General features: G+C 43.8%; 1 protein-coding gene and 1 long non-coding RNA gene across 3 annotated transcripts in view; both read right to left on the bottom strand.

Moving 5' to 3' along the window:
- Positions 1–2,979: 2,979 nt before the first annotated feature.
- On the bottom strand, positions 2,980–5,962 carry LOC113945524. The gene is made up of 3 exons (XR_003527119.1): positions 5,896–5,962; positions 4,633–4,712; positions 2,980–3,136 (listed from the first exon to the last, which is right to left on the bottom strand). It is a non-coding gene; the product is annotated as an uncharacterized LOC113945524 (long non-coding RNA).
- A 5,423-nt stretch (positions 5,963–11,385) lies between these two features.
- CDHR3 (cadherin related family member 3) overlaps positions 11,386–22,594 on the bottom strand; it is a 57,787-nt gene continuing 46,578 nt past the window's right edge. For both annotated transcript variants that reach the window (XM_027639802.1, XM_027639803.1), the window contains 6 exons: positions 21,517–21,761; positions 18,821–19,002; positions 17,502–17,515; positions 16,037–16,068; positions 14,984–15,032; positions 11,386–12,214 (listed from right to left, as the gene is read on the bottom strand). In XM_027639802.1, coding sequence (XP_027495603.1) covers positions 11,907–12,214; positions 14,984–15,032; positions 16,037–16,068; positions 17,502–17,515; positions 18,821–19,002; positions 21,517–21,761 — 830 coding nt within the window. In that variant the 3' untranslated portion in view covers positions 11,386–11,906. The remainder of the gene's footprint in view (positions 12,215–14,983; positions 15,033–16,036; positions 16,069–17,501; positions 17,516–18,820; positions 19,003–21,516; positions 21,762–22,594) is intronic.

A 22,594-nucleotide genomic window follows, 5' to 3' on the forward strand; every position in this document is an offset into this window, starting at 1 on the left:
CTTTCCCTTACACTTTTTGTAGAAGAAACAAGTGTGTCCCATCCCCAGAGTACTTTCCGTCAAAAGAAAAGGAGACAGAATACGGCAGGCAGGACTATAGCTGGTAAAACAGAGAATCACAAATATGTGGTTATATTTTGTAGAAATTCGGGCTACACCTCTCTGTTCTACACAGCTAAATGCAGAGTTGCTAACAGGCCAAGGTAAGTGCGATGTGTAGTCCACAACAAGTGAGATTTTAAAAAAGTAAGAGTTAACCACGTGTCTACTTCTGGCTCACTAGGATAAGACTTGTTTCCCTTTGTAAGGGCGAGGGATTGATGCAGAATACTGCTGACTTTGATGGCTGCTAGAGCCCTGCAGCTGAGATGAAATGGAAAGCATCATGCAGCAGGAACAAGCAGCTGCTCTCATTTACCCTGGACACCCACAAAGGGCTGAGCAGCCTTTGCCTTTGAATTGACATCATGTTCATGCTGGCAGCACCAAAACACTCAGTGTCTCATGAGATTGGGGAAAAAAAAAGACTGTCTGATAGACAAGAGTCACCATTGTTATCAGGAGATGCAGTGTGCTTGATCCCTCTGTACTGAGGGAACAAAGGGCCTGGAGATCTGCCAGCTCTCTACAGGTAAGTAATCCTCTGCTGGCAGCAATCTTTCTTGCAGCCATCAGTGGAGCAAGTTCATAAAAATCCTGTCATACTGTAGGAACTATTCTGGTAGCAGGCTATAGTTATGTAACTCTAGCAAGTAAAGTGGTGTATGATACCTGGTGTGATGCTAGAGAGGGGGATTTTGATCAGAAACCCATGGTGGGAAAAAAGTCTGTATAGTGCCAGTGAAGGAATATAAAGCTGAGAGGTCAGTATGGGATAGCAATAGGAAACCCCTTGGTGAAGCATAGAATCCATCAGAATTAGTAGGTGTTTAAGGAAGCTAGTACTTTGTGGTTTAGGGTGTTGTGACAAGTGATCTGAGGGTCAGGCTTCTGTGGTAATGCTGAAAATCATTCTGGGTCATCTACTTTTATTTTTGTGGCAGCATTTAACGTGTTTATTCCTAACAGGTTTGCTGTGTAGCCTAAAGTAAAGTTGTCATAAAGCCAGAGGTCAGTTTTTGTTGCTTAGTCACCTTTAAACATTAATCTGAATAATTAAATTAGTCAAAAAATTCTAGAGTAGGAGTGATTCCCACCTCTTAAAATTGAAGGGAAGTTCCTCATATTTAAGATCAAGTCCACGTATGGTAGTAACAGCTATTGAGTTGCATTTTAGAGCCTGACTCAAATGTGGAATTCCCTCCTTCTGACATGTCAAGTAAATTTAGGTGTGCTTATAAACACTACCCTCCTACAGACCTTAGAGCAGGAGAAAAGAAATTAATATTTTGGACTAGTGTTTTCACAAATTTTTCTTATGCTTTTCAGTTGCAATTTCCAAAAACTTGCCTGCACTCAGTAGCACTTTACTTGCCTGGATATTTCATTCTTCATCTTGTGTCAGGAAAGCAGCAATATAGAGCTGAGTTGTGTCATCCCTAATATTTGTGCCCACATGGGCACAGTCAAGGGTTTTGCCCTTTGTTCCAGGGCAAGCACTCTAAGGGCTAGAGAAATCTGTGCCAACCCTAACCATATTTTTCTTTCATTCTTTCCTCAAGGCAAACTGCCTCTGCCAGATCCTCTTCTCTGCTGTCCATGATTTCAGTTAATGTTTCACTGCAGATTCTGGTTGGCTGACACAGGAACTCTCCCTGGTTTCCTAGTTTAGGGGTTTTTTATTTATTTATTTATTTGTTTGTTTGTTTGTTTTTTACCTCCTGGACCAGACTGATAATAGTAAGATTTTAAAGTATTCTTCCAGCTATCCAAGTAGGTTCCCTCTCATTCTGCTACATCGCATTTCTTGCAGGTAATGGGGGTGTATTTGGACAGCTGGTTCTCATAATCCATCAGACTCAAGGAATTTGATTGATTGCTGTTGCTGCCAGGGGATTGTACCTGCTGCTTGAAGGTACCTGTACCCCATCAGCAACGTGTGGTTTGTACTTGCTATTACATCCTGTCAACAATTGAGCAACTCCTCATTTATTCATAAAACATGCTCTGTCTTTTCTTGGCTCATGACTTCATGTTATTACTGCCAGCTGCATTTCCTTCTTACCTGCCTGCACAGCAATTTGACTTAATTCAGTCATTGAGGAGGCTGTATACAGATACTTTACTCTGAGTAAGTGCAAGCTTTAATCAATTTACCTGTTTCATTTCAATTTAGTTCAAAGTTTGAGGCAGTCCACAGCCATGCTTGCTTTCTGTGGCTCAAGATCAAAAACTGTTTGTCCCAAATCCCTTGGGTTATTTCTTGTGTAAAGCAGTAGTAATTTTATGTGCTGCACCCCCCATGCCTTGGGATGGGAATCTATCTGTTGTTATACATGCTGCTGTTCCCAACTACTTTTTATTTTCTCATTTATACATATGATCCTCTAAATCACCTTCCTCTGGTGACTTCAAATCTAATTCTCCATCACTTTCTGCAGATACAGCACCTACTTTTAATTTTTGCATCCTGATCTGCTTTTACAAGCATCTAATTTTAGCTTCACATTTAATATGATCAGTTTCCCTTGGAACTCTCCTTTGCTCTAGGGTGAATGGCTGCACTGTGCATGTTAATCCTTCTGCTGGATTCTGCTGCTTTATACTTCTATGGCTTCTCTTTCCCTTTTTCTGAATTAAAAATGCTATATTTCACTATTACCTCTATGAGCCACTAGACTGTATTCCTTTTTGAGTTCTGCAGTATTTTCTTTAAAACAGTTTACAGATCAAAGCAATTATTTTCTGATTTTACTCTGACTCCATCAGCACAAAATGCTTTAGCTGCTCCCTCAACAGTCACAGTAATACAGGAATTGTATCCTTAGGTTTCATTTTGTAATCATTCTACATGTAGCTAGAGAGCATTTATTCTATATCATGCCTGGTCCTATGAGCTGAAATGACACACCCTTTCTTCCACAGAGAGATGTCTGTAGCCTGGAAGATCTTTGGATTTTTTTTGACTTTTCTTATACTGCTCAGATTTTCAGTTGGCATCATTGGGGTGACATTAGTGGCTTGTCAAAGTCTCTATCTGCAGTGACATAAAGCTTGTTGTGCAGCAAGGAAACAGAAGACTGGACAAACTATAAAGGACAGATTCTGGCTATCTAATGAAAAAAATTCTCTTTCTGGTACCATACAAGAGCCATAGTCTGCACACGGCAGAAGAAGGCTGTTGATGTCTTCAGATTGAATTTTAATTACTCTTATGCAAGGGCTTCATGGAGTGTTGCATCTCAGGAACCTTCCCACTCTTCAAAAGGGCCAGTGTTGGCTTTGGGTTTTTTACTGACATGGTGTGTTTCTAGTGCTCCTGGAACACCTCACATTTACACCATGGAAACAGCCTGCAATTCAACTGGACATTTTACTGTGAGCTGGCAAGTAAACGAAGATGTCTGATCAGAAGCAGAAGAGGAGAGAAAAGGACACAATATTCTAATAATGAGTCTAAAGGAGAAAAACAGAGATACAGTCCTTCAATCTGCAGCAACTCAGAGCTGAATTCGGTATTATTGGAAGTTCCCAGTAGTGACTGTGGCATATGAGGAATCTTTATGACAGTGTACAAGCAATGACACCAGGCACAACACCAGCAGTGTTCCTGGAGAGTACTCAGGCAGAAATAGGCATGGTACTGGCAAGGTCTCTTCCTGGAAGATCATGGATGCAGGTAGATCAGGCAGTTACAGTTAAAGAATAAAATAGTATGTGGCAGTAGAGGAGATGAGGGTGATTATTTTTAGCTGTAGTTTCCACAGAGACTGTGCATCAAAAGTAATGAGAAAGGACTGGCAGGCACAGGAGGCTTTTTACACTCAGCTCCATGAAGAGCATCTTGAGGATGAAGCTAGACCAAGAAATGAATTTGAGAAATGCCTTGCTAAAGTAAAAAAACCAAGGGGCCTGTATCTTGACCTGAGGCCCTGGAAGCTCTTAATCAAGGAAGAAATTTAATTTTGAACTTTACTGATTGTCTGGTTTAGCATGCGGCCAACATGGACACTTCAGAGCTTTCAATATTTACTTGATGGAAAGAGAGCAGGACTTCTGGAAACTTGGAAGAGCTCTCCTTTCTTCTTCAAGAGACCATGAACCTACTTTTCAGTGAGCTGGGTGGTTATTTGTATGGATTTACAGCAAGCGCAATAGGCCTTAAGGCTGGAGTGACAGTTTTACCTGCAAGCTGGGCAGGACTGTGAAGGATCAGTCTCTTAAGGATTAATTCCTTGGGCTACCCTTCGGTTGGAACCATGTGTCATGACCCACAGCTAACAAAGCTGAAAGGACAGTGAATCTTTCATGCAAGAAGAGCCAGCAGAGTGATTACATCCAAGTTCTGGCTGGAGGCACCCTGGGGCTGGCTGCTGCTTTATTTTGTTAAGTGGGTAAGTTCATGCTCTTTTAACTCTGGGGAAAAGCTTCTGGTTCAGTAATGGGGCAGGATCTCTTCAGGAGCATGTTAAGAACATGGTACTGATTCAACACTGGCTGTGCTTGGGAGCATCCACCTTTATCCTGACTTACCTGTTGGAACAACACTGAAATATTGTCCTGAAATGCCTGTTACTTTAGTTCTTTGTTGATCATCTGAGCTGGCTCCCACACTGAAAGAACAACAGTGAAGGGGAGAGACGACAAAAGGATATAAGGTACCAGGTGCAGCTGCACTGGTCCTGGAGGGTGCACTAAAGGAGGTTAGCTGTCAGGTGTCTCACAGAGACTATCCACTTTATGCAGACTTTATGCAGGGAGAGCTACACCTACACTCTGCTCACTTCCCCCTTCCCTTTCATCTCCTTCAGAGCCAGTGGGGTTGATAGGATGCCAAAACACATCCTGGTATCAGGCAAAATAGTTGGGGAAATTCCTCATTGAGGTTTATATATCACTATTAGGACTCTGGTCTCTCTGGGCAGGCTCAGAAGATGTCCTCAGAGATCTAGGGTGGCTTTTTGGGGTGATGATGAACAGACCAAGGTGCCTAATTTCTTCAGGCACTTTCAGAGCTGGGTAGGAGCCAAATAGGTGAGGTTGCACATTTGGATTTTAGTCCTCACTTTTTAATCTTTGGTAACACACAAACACTGCTGTATTTTGGTACAGAAAATAGCAAAAACTTCTAGCAAAAGGTCACTGGCAGAAACTGGTGTCAATTTTGATCTCTTTGAATGCTGTCACTTTTCTAAACTGCTTTTTTCCCTCCTGGAATTTTGGGGGAATTTCTGATCTTATAGATGCTTCTGCCACAGGCTGCATACTTTACCACCTGTAAGGATGTTTCAGGGTAAGTACATTAGACAGCTATCCCTGGTACTGGTAGTTAATAGGGAAAGCTCAGCCTCCTCTGTAGGTGTTAGTGTGGTTATACCACTTGCATGAAGTGGGAAGATGCAATCAGGCTGGATATTGCAGGGAGGAGCATTTAGAAATTCAGTGTGAAAATGGATTGAATATGGTTCCTTATTGCTTTGGCATCCATGGCTGTGCAGAGAACTGCCAGAGTATCTTTTCCCGCCTGCTAGCTCCATGGATATAAAAGAGTAGTTGATGAAGTACAGGAGCATCCATCCTGTGGCTCAGATAAACAGCAAGAAATGGTTTCAGTTCAGTGTGGTGAAGGGAAGAGCTCAAAGTAAACAGAAAATAGGTCATTTGATCGTTCCTGAAGTGACCCAGTGTGCTCTGCAACGGATTAATCCTATAAGGGGATCATCTCTTTCTGGATACGCCTGCACCGCTATGGTGCCTGACTGCCAAGCTCTTTTTCCTCGTTTTTCTCAAATTTACCTTTATTGCTGCCTTCGCCCTCTCTCCGCGACCCCTGCACCCGCCGATCCTCCGCTGGGCCGGGTGCGGGCAGGGGTACGAGACACCCCGAGAGGAGCATCCTCGGCCGGCGCCGCCTCTCCCCGGCCGAGCGCTGGGGGTCGGTGTTGCTCTGCGAAGCTGCGGCGGCGCCGGGGCCGCTCCGCGGGCAAGGGGGGTCTCGGGTTGGGCTGGGAGAGCCGGGGCTGGGCCGGCACCAGGAGCAGGGCTCGGCCGGGGCAGTTCGGACACGCCGCAGCCGCGCTGCCGTGGGAGGAACGCCGCGTCTCAGCTTCCCTGTTCCAAGTGAGGGGCATCCCCCTGCCTCCCTCTTTGCCAGGAGGGCCCGGAGGAAGTTTCAGCTGACCGGTCACTGACAGGATGGCTGAGAGCCCTTCTCTGCCATTGCCTTCAGTAACTACAGGAGAAGAGAGACGGCTGGAGCGAGCAGAGACTAGGCCAGCAAAGGGGGTGCTGGAGCTTCTCTTCCTCCCAGTGCCAGTGTGGCCGGGTGGCAATGTATTGTGACAGAATCACAGAATAGTCAGGGTTGGAAGGGACCTCTGGAGATCATCCAGTCCAACCCCCTTGCCAACGTAGGGTGACCTGGACCATACCAAGGTGAGTTTGGAATGTCTCCAGAGAGGAGCAATCCATGACCTCCTTGTCATGGGCAGCGTGTTCAGTGCTGTCTCGCCCTCAACACAGAGAAGTTCTTCATTTTGAGGTGGAATTTCTTGTTTTTCAGTTTATAATCATTGCTCCTCGCCCTCTCACTTGGAACCACTGAAAAGAGTCTGGCACCATCTTCTTGACATCCAACTTTGAGATAGTTATATGTATAGATGAGATCCCCTCTGTCTTCTCTGGACTAAACAGGCCGAGCTCCCGCAATCTCTCCTCATAAGAGAGATGTATCAGATCCCTAATCATCTTTGTTGCCCTCTGCTGGGCCTTCACCTTGTTTTTCTAATGACAGCCTATCTGGACCTAATAGCAGGCTGTGCTCAGAGCTGTGCTAAATGTGCAGATCCAGCAGCTTGTGGGCCCACCTGCCTACAGGGACAGGAACCAGTCTGCAAACCCTCCCCAGTGGAGGTTCCTGTGCACGGGGATACTCACAGCTCCTCTGGAAACAGTTGGCTGTCACAGCTGGCCAGCAGGCAAGGCACCATGGGCTGAGCCCCGTACTGACACCTGGGCAGGGCAAGCTGTGCTGTGCCAGACAGGGCTAATCCAGGTGTGCCCTGTGCAAACACAGCACTGCAGCTCCTCTTTGCATGGCCCCAGCTGGTACCCACCATAAGGAATTGAAAATTAGGCACAACTGCGTGGCTGGAGCAAACCATGCCTGCCTGTGTCGTTCTCCAAATGCTATTTTCAAGCCTTGGAAATTAAGCATGTACCTTGCCTCAAAATCAAATCCCAGGGCATCTATAGACCTGCAGGAGCTGGAGTTTGGTGCCAAACAGCTGCTGAGTGGTATCATCCTTGAATAGCATTCAGAGTAAGATCTATTTATCTATTTTGATTTCAAGGGTGTCTTTCACTCAATAACAGAGTCACTGCAGAAAGTCGCTGAAGCTTGTATTTGACTTCTTCAGTCTCCTGGCCAGGTCCATGCTTTTCTACAGGGCTACTTTGAAGCACATCTCAGAACATGCTTCCAGATGCAGAGTTACCCCAAGTCAGATCCCAGAAAGCATTCTGCAGACCTCGGAGCACTAACAAAGCATGGGTGGAGCCCCATTTCCTCCTGAGCAAAGCCTGGCTGACCTCTGTGTTCAGCTTTCTCCTGCTTTTCAGCTTCCTCAGGCGTTGGTGCAGCAGTACAGACCTGCCCTCACCCAAACAACCTGGGCTGAGATTCAGCTGATTTACCTTTGTGTGTATTGCGGAGGCATTAAATATCTGATCTAGACATCCAGAAAGAGCTGCTTTTAGGGCACAGTTCATCTGATCTGTTCTAGACATCTTGTTTTTAATATGTCACCCCTAAAGTGCTCTTTCTCCCCAGTGACAACATGGGGAGCTTGCAGTGACTAGTTCAGACAAACCGTGCGTGGATGGAACCCAGTGGGGGCCATGCCCATATTCAGCCTTTCATCTGGAGCCTTTTGAAGGACCTGTTGTGGCTGGGGGTATCAGACAACTAATCATCCAGGGCATGTGCAATATGTAGTTGTGGCTGCTTGCTGTTAAAATGCTAGTTCCATTATGGCATTCCAATCCCCTCTCATAAAATAACCGAACAACCAGATTTTTGCTCAGAGGGAGGAGGATTGTTCCCCTTGTCTGACACTCCTTCTCTGAGGGGATCCAAGCACCATCTCCTGCTCCTAGTGAGCAGTCACGAAGTGGCAGCCTCCTGGGGAGACATTCTCCATCTCTATAGCTGAGGTTGTTCTCATGTGTAGGTCTCTTTGAGACCATAAGCAAATACAGTATCAGCACTTTTACATTCCTTGATAAAAATGAAGTTACACTGCCAGAAGCTGAGACTTCTGATGTTTATTGCAAGTGCTATTTATAACACCAGCATGAAAGCAGAACATTTATGCATTAGAAGTACATTCAGTTTGGAGAACAGCACAAAAACCTCAGTAACATGGTCACACATAAGCTACTGGGGGAATTAGACTCAGTCAGGAAAAGTGACCTGTGCTCTTTCCTAATCAGTCTTGATACTTTCAGAGCAATGTTAATCCACAGGTCTCAAAGCACTTCAGAGATGTGTAATAGGTAGAGACACAGCAATCAAAACCTGTGGCAGAACTCACACTGATTTTTGTAGACCAGATAAAATTAATGCATAACATGTATTAGGCAGCTGTAGGTCAGGAACTGTTGCCCTCAGCCACTCTGCTTGAACCACTAGGTGCCTTTCTTCTTCTAGTCTAAGCTTATCAGTGTCATCCCTCTAAAATAAATGGCACCAAAGTTCACACCTTGTATCTGTGTGCACAGAGACTAACAGAGCTGTTGAAGACTAGAGAGGCTGTTCCCATCATCTAGTCTGACCCTCTACAGCACACAGCAGCCATTCTTGACTTCTGAAGGCTTCAAATGATGGAAAGGCCTCCTGGTCTTGGCTAATTGTTCCAATTATCAAACGCTTTTATTGTGTAGAGCTGCACTTAATCTTTGCTCTCAGTCCACCTAGTGCCAGTTCAGGACACTGAATCTGTGCTCTAGGAGACACTTATGAATGAGAAAAAGCACAAAAGCTGGTTTGACAATTGGAAGAGGTTTTTAACATTTAAAGCTGCACTGCACAGCATATTATAATTTCTATTTTATGAAAAAGAATTTTGCATATATTCAAAGCATCATTTCACGTATTTTTTGATATAATAAGTAACAGGTATACGTACATCTAGGTCAGTCAGTTTTATCTTCTCAGCTTTTGCCTTATCAAAGGCAGCCCGGAGAAATGAATGGCTGTGCTTTGGCTCAATGAGACCTAAATTCATTCTTGATTACTTCACGGGGAGGAACATCAATAGTAGCAGGGGAAGCTAAGAGGAAAATGGTGCCACTTTTGCATAAAGCTGTTGCTCATATAAAGCCTTGTTATTCCTTGATTTAGTAGATCCCAAGCAAGGAAAGTAGTCCTGCCCAAAACAAGGTCCTGCAGTGAAGATCAGGATGAAGAATTTGTTGGACCTAGAGATCAGCATAGCACATATTGAAGCAACAGCGTAAGGATTGGTGAAGCTGCAGTTTATGGTCAGCACACTTGTTTACCCATGCAGCACAGACTCACAGGATACTTTATCTTGCCTAAACCTGCCCCCCCTGCCCTGCCCCCAGACTCTGAATATACCAGCTAAACACACCTCAACCAGGTGCAAGCATTCTGGGCAGTGTTAGCTCTTGGATCTGGTTTCTCTTAAGTCCGTGGCACCTCTTTGTAGAACTCTGAGGTTGTTGTTCTGAGGTTAGAGTATGTGAGCATCACTATGAGAGTAGTTGCTTTTCACCCAGCTGTTGGCCAGCTGTCAGAGACTACAGCACCAGCAGTGTTGGCTGTGACAGTGTGTTTGCATACATGGGTGTTCGGAGTATGGTGTGATACCATGTTATGCTGCTGTTGGGTTTTTTTTCCTGAGAAGGTAGGAAATAAGTTTGTGCAGTTCAGAGGCAGGAACAGTAGTAAAGAAAGAGGAGTATTCATCTGTCCCTTTGCAGATTTCCTGGCTGAAACTATAGCCTGTCTCTGCCTCCTTTTAAAAAAAAAGGTATTTGCCTCTTAATCACTAAAGCAGAATGAGAATAACTGAGGAAGCAGAGCAGCTGCCCTAGAGAAATGTCCAGGAAAGTAAATACAAATGCCTGTGTGTCTTCCTGTCATGAAAGCAATGCAGTTAACTTCTTCAGGTAACAAAATTTACCATTTGGAGGTGCCATGTATGCCTATGGGTAGCTTCGTGCCAGAGTGCTAGGAAGATCAGTTACATCAGTACTATCACTTACTGTAGAGTTTCTCTATGTCACTGGAAAATCACCTGCATAGGAATCAAATGTATTGTATTTACAGCAAACAAATGCAAACAATAGTGGGTTGGAGCACTGAATGTGTGTCTGGCCCTGTTGATGCTGGAGGGTCAAACAACACTATGACAACCACCAGGGACACAATAAACTGATAACATGCTAAGAGAGTATAAATCACTCTTTCCTATCTCTGCCATTGTGATATTCATTACATGCTGGGTTTCTGATTGTGCAACGAATGAGCATTTGACTGAAGGTGATTGGTGTTTGTAAGGGAAGTTGTTGCTGAGCCAAACCACTCCTTTGGAGCACAGCAAAGGGTCACAACACCATGACAGGTGGTTTTGTGAAGTGTAGGATCCTTGGTGAAATTATCATGGACCTCTCCATCCAGGTCCTTCATTGTATGACAAAAAACAATGCATCTGACAGACTGAATAAAATCGTCATTGACTGTCCCTGCTCAAGTTAAACCGAGTTTTTGTTTCATCATCTGGTATCAGCACTTTGTTGCCAAAAAACCTTTTTGTAATCAGGAAAGAAAAGAAGCCAAGATATGAAGCATTAAGTCATCATTTATAACTTTTTTTCTTCAGATTAAAATAATTTTCAGAAATCTCGTAGGGTTTGCTTGTTTTATATCAGTTCTTAAGACAGCACTTACATTATACATTCCCACACTAGGAAAAGATTATTTCACCCCATGTGCTTACTGTCATTATTCTTTTGAGTGTGTTCCACTTGATTCTGTAAAACATTAAATATGCCAGAGAAAATACCAAAGGTGAAGATATTAAATGCTGCTAGTGTTGCTAGTGTTATGAAAGATAAATAAGCTGAAAGCGTTGACATGACAGCCTGAGATACCATAACAAGCTGTGGGTTTTCTCCACTCCATAATTGCTTTCAAGCCACAGTCTTTTCTACAGCAAGATGGGAGGGCAAGAAAGGGCTGAAATAAAATACTCAATGAAAAGCAAGTATTTTTAGCTTCTATAAACACACATTTCTACCGACATTTCTACCCTGATGTGGTTTTCACTCATTCTGCTGCTCAGCAGGGATAGGAGACCACATTCGCTGGTGAGAAAGCACATCCCTACGTATGCTGCCATTCCCAAAGGCAGTCAGAGGACGTGGCCATGTTGGTTGGGGTTGCAGAGCTCCTCCAGGAGGACACTGCCGGTGTCTGTAGGGGGCAGTGGGTAGTGAATTCTTATCTGTGACTCTGCTTTTGTTTCCTTTTCTCTCACTTTCACGTCCTCCCTTTCTCTCCCACTCATACACGCACCTGTCAAAGGTACCTCCAGCTTCATCCTGGTTTTGGGTCCAGTATACACACCAGTGGCCACCTTATGTTTTGCAGCTGAGATATATAGAGAGAAAAATCACATCTGATCCTTTGGCTATTCAGATCAGAGGTTGCTTGGAAAGCAGCTTGGAATTGCATGAACTCTGGTTTAATGGCAATGCAGGGTTCATTTGGGGATAGGAGGTCAGTTCCCACCTTGGGGAGCCACTGAGGATAACCCCCTGCCCTCAGACTCCTCTTTATGCTTTTGTAATCTCAGTCCATCCTGGTCTGCTGAGGGCTTGGTAGCTGGTTTTGTTGCTGCAGTCAGCTCTTTCCTCTTCTCTGAAGGTTCTTTTTTACTTGCTGTCTCTGCTCTGTCTGTCCCTTGGCCACTATTGTTTGTGGCACTGTATGTAACCTGACCAGCCAGTATTGGCTTAAGGGGCTCATTGCTCTTCTTCCACCTCCGGGCCCCCGACCGCGTATTGAATTCATACATTCTGCCAGTAACTTGCAAGAACAAAAAGACAACTGATTAAAATCATTCCTGCTTTAGCAGATTAAGACATGACAATTCTCAGCATGGGATTGAAGTGAGAAACATGAAGCACTTGGAAAATCAGCTGAGCTGGGGAGGTGGCCCTGAAAGTCTCATTTCTGCAAGAGAGTGTGGGGACTTGGGCATTGCTGTGGCCTCACAGAGGAGTTGCTGTTCTGCCACTATAAGAACTGGCTCCACAGTTTGGGGGATAGGAATATTCAAAACATTCCCATTCAAAAAAATAGCACCTTCTTATCATCCTATACCTCTATCTGAGTTACAGCTACCATAGATTAGTATGGGCAGTGTAACAAACACATCCATAGCTGTTAGTTGTAAGGACTAACTATCCCAAAACTTATGTCTTTTGCCATTGTGGATGTCTGTGCCTATTTTGTCAAATAGAGTTGCTTACCAGAGGTAGCAAAACCTGCTTAGGAGCACAATATATTACATACATCTTCCAGGCAATGTAAGCTCATCTAAGTTGACACAGAATTTGGAGATATGGGCTCTCCAATGAGTTTTGGCTGCACGTATTCCTTCTCCATTGGCATAAAATGCTTTCCTTGAGGCTTGCTGTGCACATTGTCATTAATAGAGTGAAGTACCTTGTGTTTTCTGTTTGTACAAGTACATGCTTCCCTCATATATATTAAATATTTTTACATTTTGGTTGTTCAGCACACATGGCTGCCTTTCCTTATTAGGGAGGTTTCTGTCTCTATTTAGATTTTATGGGTAATTTCTACGCGTACTTTAAAAGTAAATGTTTTCTCCTTCAGCTTGTTTGCTACCTAGAGATAGCTTGAAAAACTGCCATGTCTCCAGTGTGATCACCTCATAGTCTAAATCTCTATTTCTTGCTAAACAGAGAATCAGGAGCTATAGTGGCACTTCTTGTAATTAAACATTAGTAATATAAGACAAACAATAGACCATTAAGGCCTGGAAAGAAACAGTGGTTACTTGTTACTACATGTTACAGTTTGTATCAGAATTAATGGTTTCTGACACATTAACACAATTTGAGCAATTAAAGATGAAACTGGATCTCTTTACATGTTATTTTTATTGCCTGCTTACAAGGCGGGCAGGTTAAAGCAGCCCAGATCATGAAGCAGCTTCTGACCATCCCTCTTAATCATATTCAACAGATGATGTCCTGGGAATTATTAAATCTCATTTCCAAACTGGCAACACTTGATCCTCTAGGTTTTGGATGAGCTGTGGAGAAGAGAGGGGAGGAGCGAGGAGCACACATTTCCCTGCTGACACCACAAAGCTGTGTGACAGCTTAATGTTTGTGTCAGGCATGACATAAATGCTTTGGCTCTGGAGTGCAGATTGGATGGGCTCAGATATCCTTAAGTCTAGTGTGGACAGGTTTCCTGAGAAAGAGAGCCACCAGCTGTCATGCAAGAACACTGGAAAGCAGCTCTTGTGGCAGCCTAGACACTATCCATGTATTACAAATGAAGTTACATAGGGAAAAAGCAGGGATTCTGGAGCCCATCCCTCCAGATCTCTTTATAAAAAGCAGGTGTGCTTGGACTTGGATCAAACTGGCCTTGAGCAGCCTTGTGGATGGGTTTAATTGCACAGTAGGGCTCCCTTTGTTTTCCCCAAATTCTACTGAAGTCTCCATGCCTAGTGTTTCCCATTAGCTCAAGGCATTCAACAGCTCCGAGCCAGCTAATAAGAAACACAAGGTACAGGCACTTGGGTGGAAATTGGCGAGATGAATTCAAGCATCAAAACAAACCTGCCTTCTCCTGGATAATTTCTAGACCTATTGTTTCAGACCTATTTTCAGATCTATTTGTTAAAGACCTATTTGGACTGACTGTCACATATTACCACCCCTCCACCTCTATGCTGGGGCCCTCATCCATTAGGCACAGGGCTGGGTGTCCTAATTCCAGGCCAAGCATCACAGCGAGGGGCTCAGCCAGGGGCTGTGTTTCAGGGGAATGAAGTAAGTCAGAACAACCCTTAGGAAAAAACCACATTTTTCTGCAATGAACCCTGCTGCAGAGCACATTGGCTGTCACTTGAGGAAGGGGATAAGCACACACCTCCCTGATCATCCTGGGGTTTGTAGCTTTTGCCCTATTTTCCCTTTTCCCAGCTGGTTAATCAGATATGCTCAGAGTTAGCATAACTGGAGCCTGGTGACACACTTGATAGCTGATGCCACCACAAATATCTAAAAGCAAAAGATCTTCCCTTTCCTCCCTAACAAGAGATGCTTGGATAAACAGCAGCAGTGCAGTGTTTCTGCAAAGGAGAAGATCTGTGCAGGAACGAGTGACCCACCGTGCATCCAGGGAGAGATTTAAGAGACAAAGTCAGTACTTCTGCAGCTACATTAATCTCCTGACCATTTCCCAGAGATGGGATGGGGGAAACCACATAGCCAGAGCAAGAGGCTCGCAGAAAATTCCTCCTCCCCTCCCACCTTCCTATACCACATCCATATATTCAAGCTTGGCAGAGGACTAGTGAATAATCTGGCCATTGGATGTATGCTTTCAAGGGCCATGAGTGTATTCTACCATTAGAAATGTTACTGAGGCACTGTCTTGATTTGTACTCTCTGTGAGATATAACTCCCATTCTTCCTGGAAACAGCAAACCTGAAACACGAAAAGTCAATGTCGAACCATATTTAAATCAACTAATCCAGTTTGTTTCCAGACAAATGTTCATATCCCCTGTTAATTGCTTTTTCTTACCTGGGTCTCTGGCTTCTCCATCAAAGATAGTATTTAGCTTTGTCATCGTCTGTGAAGAGACACGATATGTGAAATGAATCCTGTGAATTAGTTGAGTATGAAGAAGAAGCAGTGACTTGGAAACAGTGGTCTACATGGATGGAGGTGGATTTGTGTGACCTGTATATTGCATTCCTTTAGGCTGGGTTTAATCTAAACTGGCAACAAGAGTCATTCATGGTGTAGGGTTTTACCATGAGGTGTTCAAGAGAGAATTGATAAGGTCTGACACTCTAAATACCTCCACCTGGGTAACCACAGGGTGGTCTTCTCCACACAAAGAAGGCTTGGGGATCACCTCTCTGAAGAACTTGTGGAGAGGGAGTTCACTGATGAAAGTGCCTTGCATAGATTCATAGAATATCCTGAGTTGGAAGGGACTCACAAGGATCATTGAAGTCCAGCTTCTGGCCCTGCACAGGACCACTCCAAGAATGACACCATATGCCTGAGAGCCTTACAGCCTTTATGATATTATGTCTATGAAAATGAAGGAGCCCTGAGATCGAGGAGCAAAGAAACATCCACAACAGTAGAAACAACTATGGCATTTTCCTGCAAACAGCTTACCAAGACCAGACTCTTTACAGCTTGTGTACCTCACTGCTTGCACTCAGGTGGGTCAGGGTCAGCTGCACAGGTCAGAGGTGTTCTCAGCAGCACACCAATGGCATCAGTGAAGCTGTGGCACTTGTCATCCCACCTCTGTGGGTGTAGTGAGTCTCCCTTTCCTTGTTGTGGGTACAGCCTGTCTGGGCTCCCCAGTAGGCATTTCAGCATTTGGAAGCAAAGGGGCCCCATGCAGGCGAGCATCCCTTACACCCAATGTTGCCTCCAAACAGAGGCCAGTTGGGACACCGAAATATTTTGCACTTGAGGGTATTCCTTTTTTCCTTGTCTATCATTTTTATATTCTCTTTGAAAACAGACACCTTTCATAGAAAGGGTCCTATGATCATATTGCATGATGGGGCTGGCAAAACAGGGTTTTATTTTGAGGCCAGCAGTACTTACCACAACCACGTCTTTCTTAGGTTTCTTCTTTTCTGCAGAAAGGAAAACACACACACTGTAAAGAATCAGACTTTTCTGAGCATGACTATAGAAACTAAAGCCAAGATTTCCTCAGACAAATAGATATTCTTGCTACTCAATTTCTGAGACATCTCAAATGAGTCTTGAAAAGTGAATTCCCTCATAGTATCTTAGAGTGGGAATCCACAGTTGCCTAAGATTAATTAAGTCTAGCCTTGAAAAGTCTTATTCCTTCAGTAATGAATGAATAACAATGGTTTTTTAAACAAATTTCTCTTTTTAAATAATATGAAGATATAGAGAAATTCAGCTTTGGGGATATCTGAACTAGAAACGTAGACTATTGTAGTTCCTTGAACTACAACAAACATCCACTTGGAGACAAAACAGGCAAGTGCTGCAGTTCCAGTCAAGTAAAATTCAGATTGAAGAGCAGTTTGGTTTTGTGTGAATTTACCACACTATTAACTCATCCCACATGCAAACAAATACAGCAGCAGTGCCACGGGCATCTCGACAGCATGGATTCATGGATGATACCCAACAAGTTGCTATGATTTCTTCTTGCCCATTCCTTGCCAATTTGTTTAATGGGGTTTCTTTGGAGAACTGTGTGCCTGGCCACCAACGGGCTTTGCAATACTCTGCAGTGCTGCAGATGGGTCTCAACCTGAGCAGTGATGGGAAGCCTGTTTTGTCTGGCCTTTCCTGCCCAGCATTTGAGAACCAGTTTTTCAGAAAAAGCCAAGCATTCATTTTTTTGGAAACCAGCCAATGCTGAAATGTCTCAAACTGGGCAACCAAGAGAACAGCTAATTTTGTGGGGTTTGTTAGTTCTGTGCTTTTTCAAGCTGGGAGATAGCAGTTGAGAAGAAAGAGTTACAAAAGCGGGGTCCTACTGAGCCCATCTGAACAGTGCTTGCTAGCAGAAAGCTAATGGGATAAAAGGAACTCTTTAAAAAAGCATGCTTTTTCATGTGCAATTTATACCCCTGCGAAGTTATACAAACCCCTTTAAAAGCACCAATACTTGAAAATAAATCCTCAGGTACATGAAGTAATGGTGTCAAGGGAGAAATTGAAGTGATCAGAGAACAGGGACTTAGAGTGGAGAGGATTCTTGAAGGTGCTGTAGGTAGATGGGATTATTTTTTTGACAGATAGCGTGTGAATTGCATGTGAAAAATACAGTCATTCTTTAGCACCCGTGCCAAAATACCGGGATACTCTGAATCTGCTTTTTACCTCATAGTTGACAGCTTTGAACACCAAAAGGGCCATGAAATCACTTAGTCAGGCCTCCCATAATTGGCCAGACTTATCTAATCTCAGTACCCGTGTACTGGTCAAATTCATTTGTCTAGAAATTAGTTTACAAATCTTACACTGAATCATAAACAAGGTCTTGTCATGAAGCATTAAAATATAAAAAAGAGGTACGCACCTGGAGTATCTATCCTGTAACAAAAAAAAGATTAAGAGTGTAGTTAACAAATGTCATACTTTTGCCTACCTAAAAATATCGTGCTTTGTTCTCTTTTATTTGGCAAGAAGGGTGTTTCCTTGAGTTCTGAGATTTGCCTGATTTGTTTGGTTTCTGGTTTTGCTTTCACTGAAGGCCTGCATCATTTATTGCTGCTCTCAAGCAGGAAAGCAGACCTGAACATTGCTCTAACACCTCTTCAAGAAGGGATGACATTGAAATAATAAAGTCTTATTGATAATAGCATGATGGATTTATACAATCTGGAAAAATATATTTTCAGATACTGTCATCTTGTTCCATCCTTGGAGGAAGGTCAACTTTTTGAATCTGATCTGCTCAGATAATACCTTTTAAAATATTTGAAAGGTTGTAAATGTTTTTGAAAATATAGAAATTGCTTTTTAATGGGAGAACCTGGCTCCCAATGAATAATTTTGCCTATTAATAAGTAATAACAATAGCTTAGATTCATTTGTCATTTTTATCACACCTTGTAAATGCCTTGCACACATCATTTGAATTAACATCAGTCATATATTACCTCTTTACATTTCCTGTAACTTCTAAATTTGTGTCCAAATCCAGAGAATACTTAAAGAAATTCTTTTTTTTTTTTTTTTAATCCCAGTCCACTTAAAGGACTGCTTACCTTTGTTTTGTGAAGTAAAAAGTCAATTTAGAGGCAGCCTGGCTCCAGCCCACTGAGAAGCCAGCCAGCAGGGATCTCTGCGCTTCCCACAGTGAACCGGAGTCCAGTCCCAGGTGCTTCCATGTCTTTTGCCAAGCACAAGCATTTAGAGGTACCATTAAGCTTTATGGGCCAGAGCCTTGCAACTGGTTTGGGTAAAACTCCAGGAAACCTCCAGAAGCTTTGCCAGGACAATGAATTTGGCATGAGCAGATTTGCAAAGGACTCTGGGAGGGAGGAAACTGCATTCAGTAACTACCTAGATGGGTGCTCTCTTGGAATGGGGATCAAATGCAAACCAAAAGCACTTGTACTTGCTATGGGCAACACAGCCTGGCACAGGCTCTGACTGAGCCTCACAAGCATAGCTGCCTTTAGAGGTCATAATTGCTAATTCCCCTACTACCTTTTAATGCTGATGTTACTAAATCCATGAAAAAAATGCTGTAGACATTTTTTCTTGATTTGATATCATTAACACCAAATATCACTGTAGCTGGTGACAGCATTTACTACAGGGAAGGGCACAACACTGTAAAAGATTTAAAGCGTAGATTTCATTCCAGCTAAAAGGCTTGGGCTAACTCACAGAGGTGTGCGGTGTGCTTTCCCTGCTGGAGGGCAGCGGGTGCGGACCCAGGTCACCAGCAGGAATCCCAGGAACCCCAGGAGTCCGAGGAGGAGCAAACTGCCAAGGGTGACGATGAACGGCACGTACCATGCCGATGCAGAGTAGAGGTTCTCCCTTCTTGTCACAACAGTGAAGCCAGGCTTTTAAAAGAAGACAAGAAAAATTCCTTAAGGCTGAACACTTGTAAGGGTACTGACACCAACAGCACCTTTCATCTGCTTGAACTTCTGCACTGAAGCACCTGGCACCTGGGAAATAGTGTCTGCTGGAGACAGTGATCCATCCCATCTGCCTGCCTACTGACTGCCAAGGCAGCTCAGATGGCTGAGGTGGACCACTGAGCTCCTGGGCCAAACAAAGGCAGGTGAAATGAAGCCCACCCACAATGCAAAAGGGAGGTTCCATATCAAGTTTCAATACCTTATATTAAAACAAGCATGTTGTGGTGGGGCTTAAAAGTCACAGGTTGACTGAGAGACTGTGAGCGCACTTTTGGAGGGCGAGCAAGTTCAGGGAATACTGCCATTACTGAGATAATGGTTTCTTATTACCTAAGGCAAAACTGGAAGTAGGTCATCTTCACTGCAGTCATCGTTCAGCCTCCTTTGTAAGAGGAGTTGAACCCTAAGGAACTGGGTTATTGTATAAAAAGAAATGAAACTCCTTTTTTTGCCCCATAACTTGTTCCAGAAGGGAAAACCACACTTCCTGAGCAGTTGCAATCTCCCACATCTTCCTGAGTGTCAGGAGACACATCTCTGGCATGTCACTTGGTGCTAGCAACTCATTCATTAAGGTCCCATCATGAAACTATCCTCACGCATTTAAGAAATTGGTCATTTGCTCTAGCTGGTTCATTATCCATTGTGGTACTATTAGATTTTTTAACCTACTGAAGTTTTTATTTACTTTTCTGTGAGACATTTGTAATCACATTGTGTATGAAATTTAGTAGGGTGTCTATTTCTTTCCAGTTTAAGGATAATTTTCAAATAACCTATTTAGCCTTGCCAATAAAAGATACATCCAATCCTTAGAGAAACTCTCAAATAATCTCAAGATCACTGCCACCACTCTATCCTCACTTAGACTGAAGTCACAAATGACTTTTTGTGACAGGGCTTCTTTTCTACACTACCAGCCTTCCAGTATCTGATTCAGCAAATTGCTGCACTGAACACATGAGTAGTGATGGGAGAACTTGCTGTAATGGAAGTGCTCTTCTGGAAAATAGACTGAAAGTGGAAGGCTGATATCTCTGGAGAGGCAGATTTAATGCTGTGGTATGTGGTTAAGACTGTTTGTATTTGTGGTAAAGCACGGGAAAGAAATACAGAATAAGTTTATTCAGCTTAATTTTCATTTCCACATCAAGTAGGGGGGAATAGAAGGCTGTGAGAAAACCATTTATTCCTTCCCAACGGAGCATTAAATAATAACAGCGTTATTAATTTGGATCTAAGCATTTTCATAGCAGAGCATAAAGACTTGCATGTGCTGTTTGCAGGATCCTTTGTTTCTGGCTCGGTTACCAGTAGCCTCTAGCAGACCCAGACCATTTTACAGTGAAGAGCTCTTTTAATTTGTAAACTCATATTTTCATTCCTGCATGCAAAAGAGAAAAGGGTAATGCCATCTGCAGGCAGGTAGGGAATGGATGAACTATGGATGATGGAAGATGCTGCGGCAAGGGGTAAAGGAGATGACCAGCACAAGAATGGGGACAGAGTGGTCCATACCCTCAGGCTGTGCCACTTCTGCAGACAAGACAAAAGAAAGCTCTCCTTACATCCTGCACCAGCCTGATGGAAATCAGCTCCAAAATTAAACTGGAAAACCAGAGCTTGCCTGGGATGGCTGTGCAGAGGAGCGAACTGTGTTGCTGGGACACAGGCCCACACCCACAGGCTGTGCAAGATCAGATCCCACCTGGGCTGCTGAAAGCTGTACAGGCTTCCCTAACTCAGCTATGGACCACCACATGGGATGGGAGATCGGGAAATATGCATCCCACCCCTGTGGATTTGTTGTCTGAAACCTGCTGAAACCTCGGTGACATGTTGAGGCTGTGCACAACAGCTTCAGCTCCTGACAGGCTGCTCCAAGTTTTACAGGACAGTGATGGGAAAAAGATCCCTCCAAGTGATGAGGATTTGTTGTTGTTGTTGTCTTTTTCAACTTTGGTAGCCACAGTATTCCACTGCTAAAGAAGCACAGAGAAGTGCAAGGCAGCTGGAGAAGTAAAGAGATATGAATAAAAAAGCAGTGCAAAATGCATGAGGTAATTTTAAGGTTCCAGGCAAAGGTTAATCCCTGCTCTTTCCTTATTAATAAAGCTGCCAAAATCTTTAACTTTCCAGTTGCATGGTAATGGCAGTGTGCCCAGTCCTTTGGCCACTTGCCCTTTTTGTTTTAGAAACTGAAATACAAAACACATGTTACAACTCTGTACCTGGGACTAATGCTTCATGGTGCTAAGCAGATCAAGCACCTTTGGCTTTATCATAAGAGCATAGGGCTCAGCACTGCCCAGGACCGGATCCACTCTAGGTTTTTGCTTTCCTTTTGCATGCACTTACCCTCTTTTCATCAATTTTGTGGAGATTAGTCCATAAAGGACATGCAGAACTGGACATAAATTTCAGTGAACTTACTGTCGTGGTAATGGCAGTAGTTGGGTTTGGGATAACTCTGATGCTTAAAGTCACCATTCCAGTTTCAATTAAATGTGTAGTTTTGTCCCTGCCAGACAGTAAATTGTCATCTGTTATGTAGACGCGCAGATTGTAAATCCAGCTTGTGTCAAACCCGCTCTCATAGTCAAACCGCGATGCAAGAATCAGCCGAGATGTATTGGAGCCGGCACTTGGTGAAAAAGTGAAATGATTGTTCTCATTGCCTGCAAAAAAAGTAACACCAACATGCCAAAAAATTAATCCCACAGTAAAGTAAATGTGTGGAACAAGCGATGAGGTGTGGTGAAATGTCAGTTGCAAGAATGGCTCCTGGATCTTTCTGTTACCATATAAAAAAATTTAAAACAATACAGTCATAAAGGCATTACAATATAGAACAAGATCCTCTATGGGGAAACAGCTAAGAGGAGGCTGTGGAAACACTTCAGAGCCATAGGGCACATGAGAGGTCACCAGAGTCACCTGTCCTTATAGCCTGGGGAGCACCCAACAACACCCAGCTGCGGCGAAAACCCTACACTGTAACTCATTCTACTACTGGGTTGTCCCTGGAGGGTTACTCCAGCCCCTGTCCGTGGCTTCTCTCTCTGCCAAGAAGCAACAGCCTTTGAAAAGGTCCCCCAGAAGACAGCTAAAGACTCAGGGACATTAATTGCCTCCAGGGCTTTGTCAGCACCATGGGACAGGGAGGAGAGCTCAGAGGTGCTGGCTCCCCACCCACTGCTTTCTGTCTGTGTAGCTGAACAACTGCTCATGGGTTGGGCTGCAGGTAGGACAACCCCAGCTCTTAGGCTCTGGGCAGGCACATACAGGAGATCAGAGTCATGAAAATGCACCAAATGTGCTTTAGTTTGGTTCTCGTTGCCCCATAAAGCTCTAGAGTTGACATGACCTTGAAGGCTATGTCTATTGTACACCACAAAATGAACCATGGGCTGCTGTGTGGCTCAGAGGGCAAGTACATGGCACAGCTCACATCTGTACCACCAGAAGTGGACCTGTGGGCAGACCTGTATTGACTAACACAAACACAGAC

The sequence above is a fragment of the Corapipo altera genome, unplaced genomic scaffold (genome assembly GCF_003945725.1).
Source record: "Corapipo altera isolate COAL_440 unplaced genomic scaffold, ASM394572v1 1b, whole genome shotgun sequence".
NCBI classification, from domain to species: Eukaryota; Metazoa; Chordata; class Aves; order Passeriformes; family Pipridae; genus Corapipo; species Corapipo altera.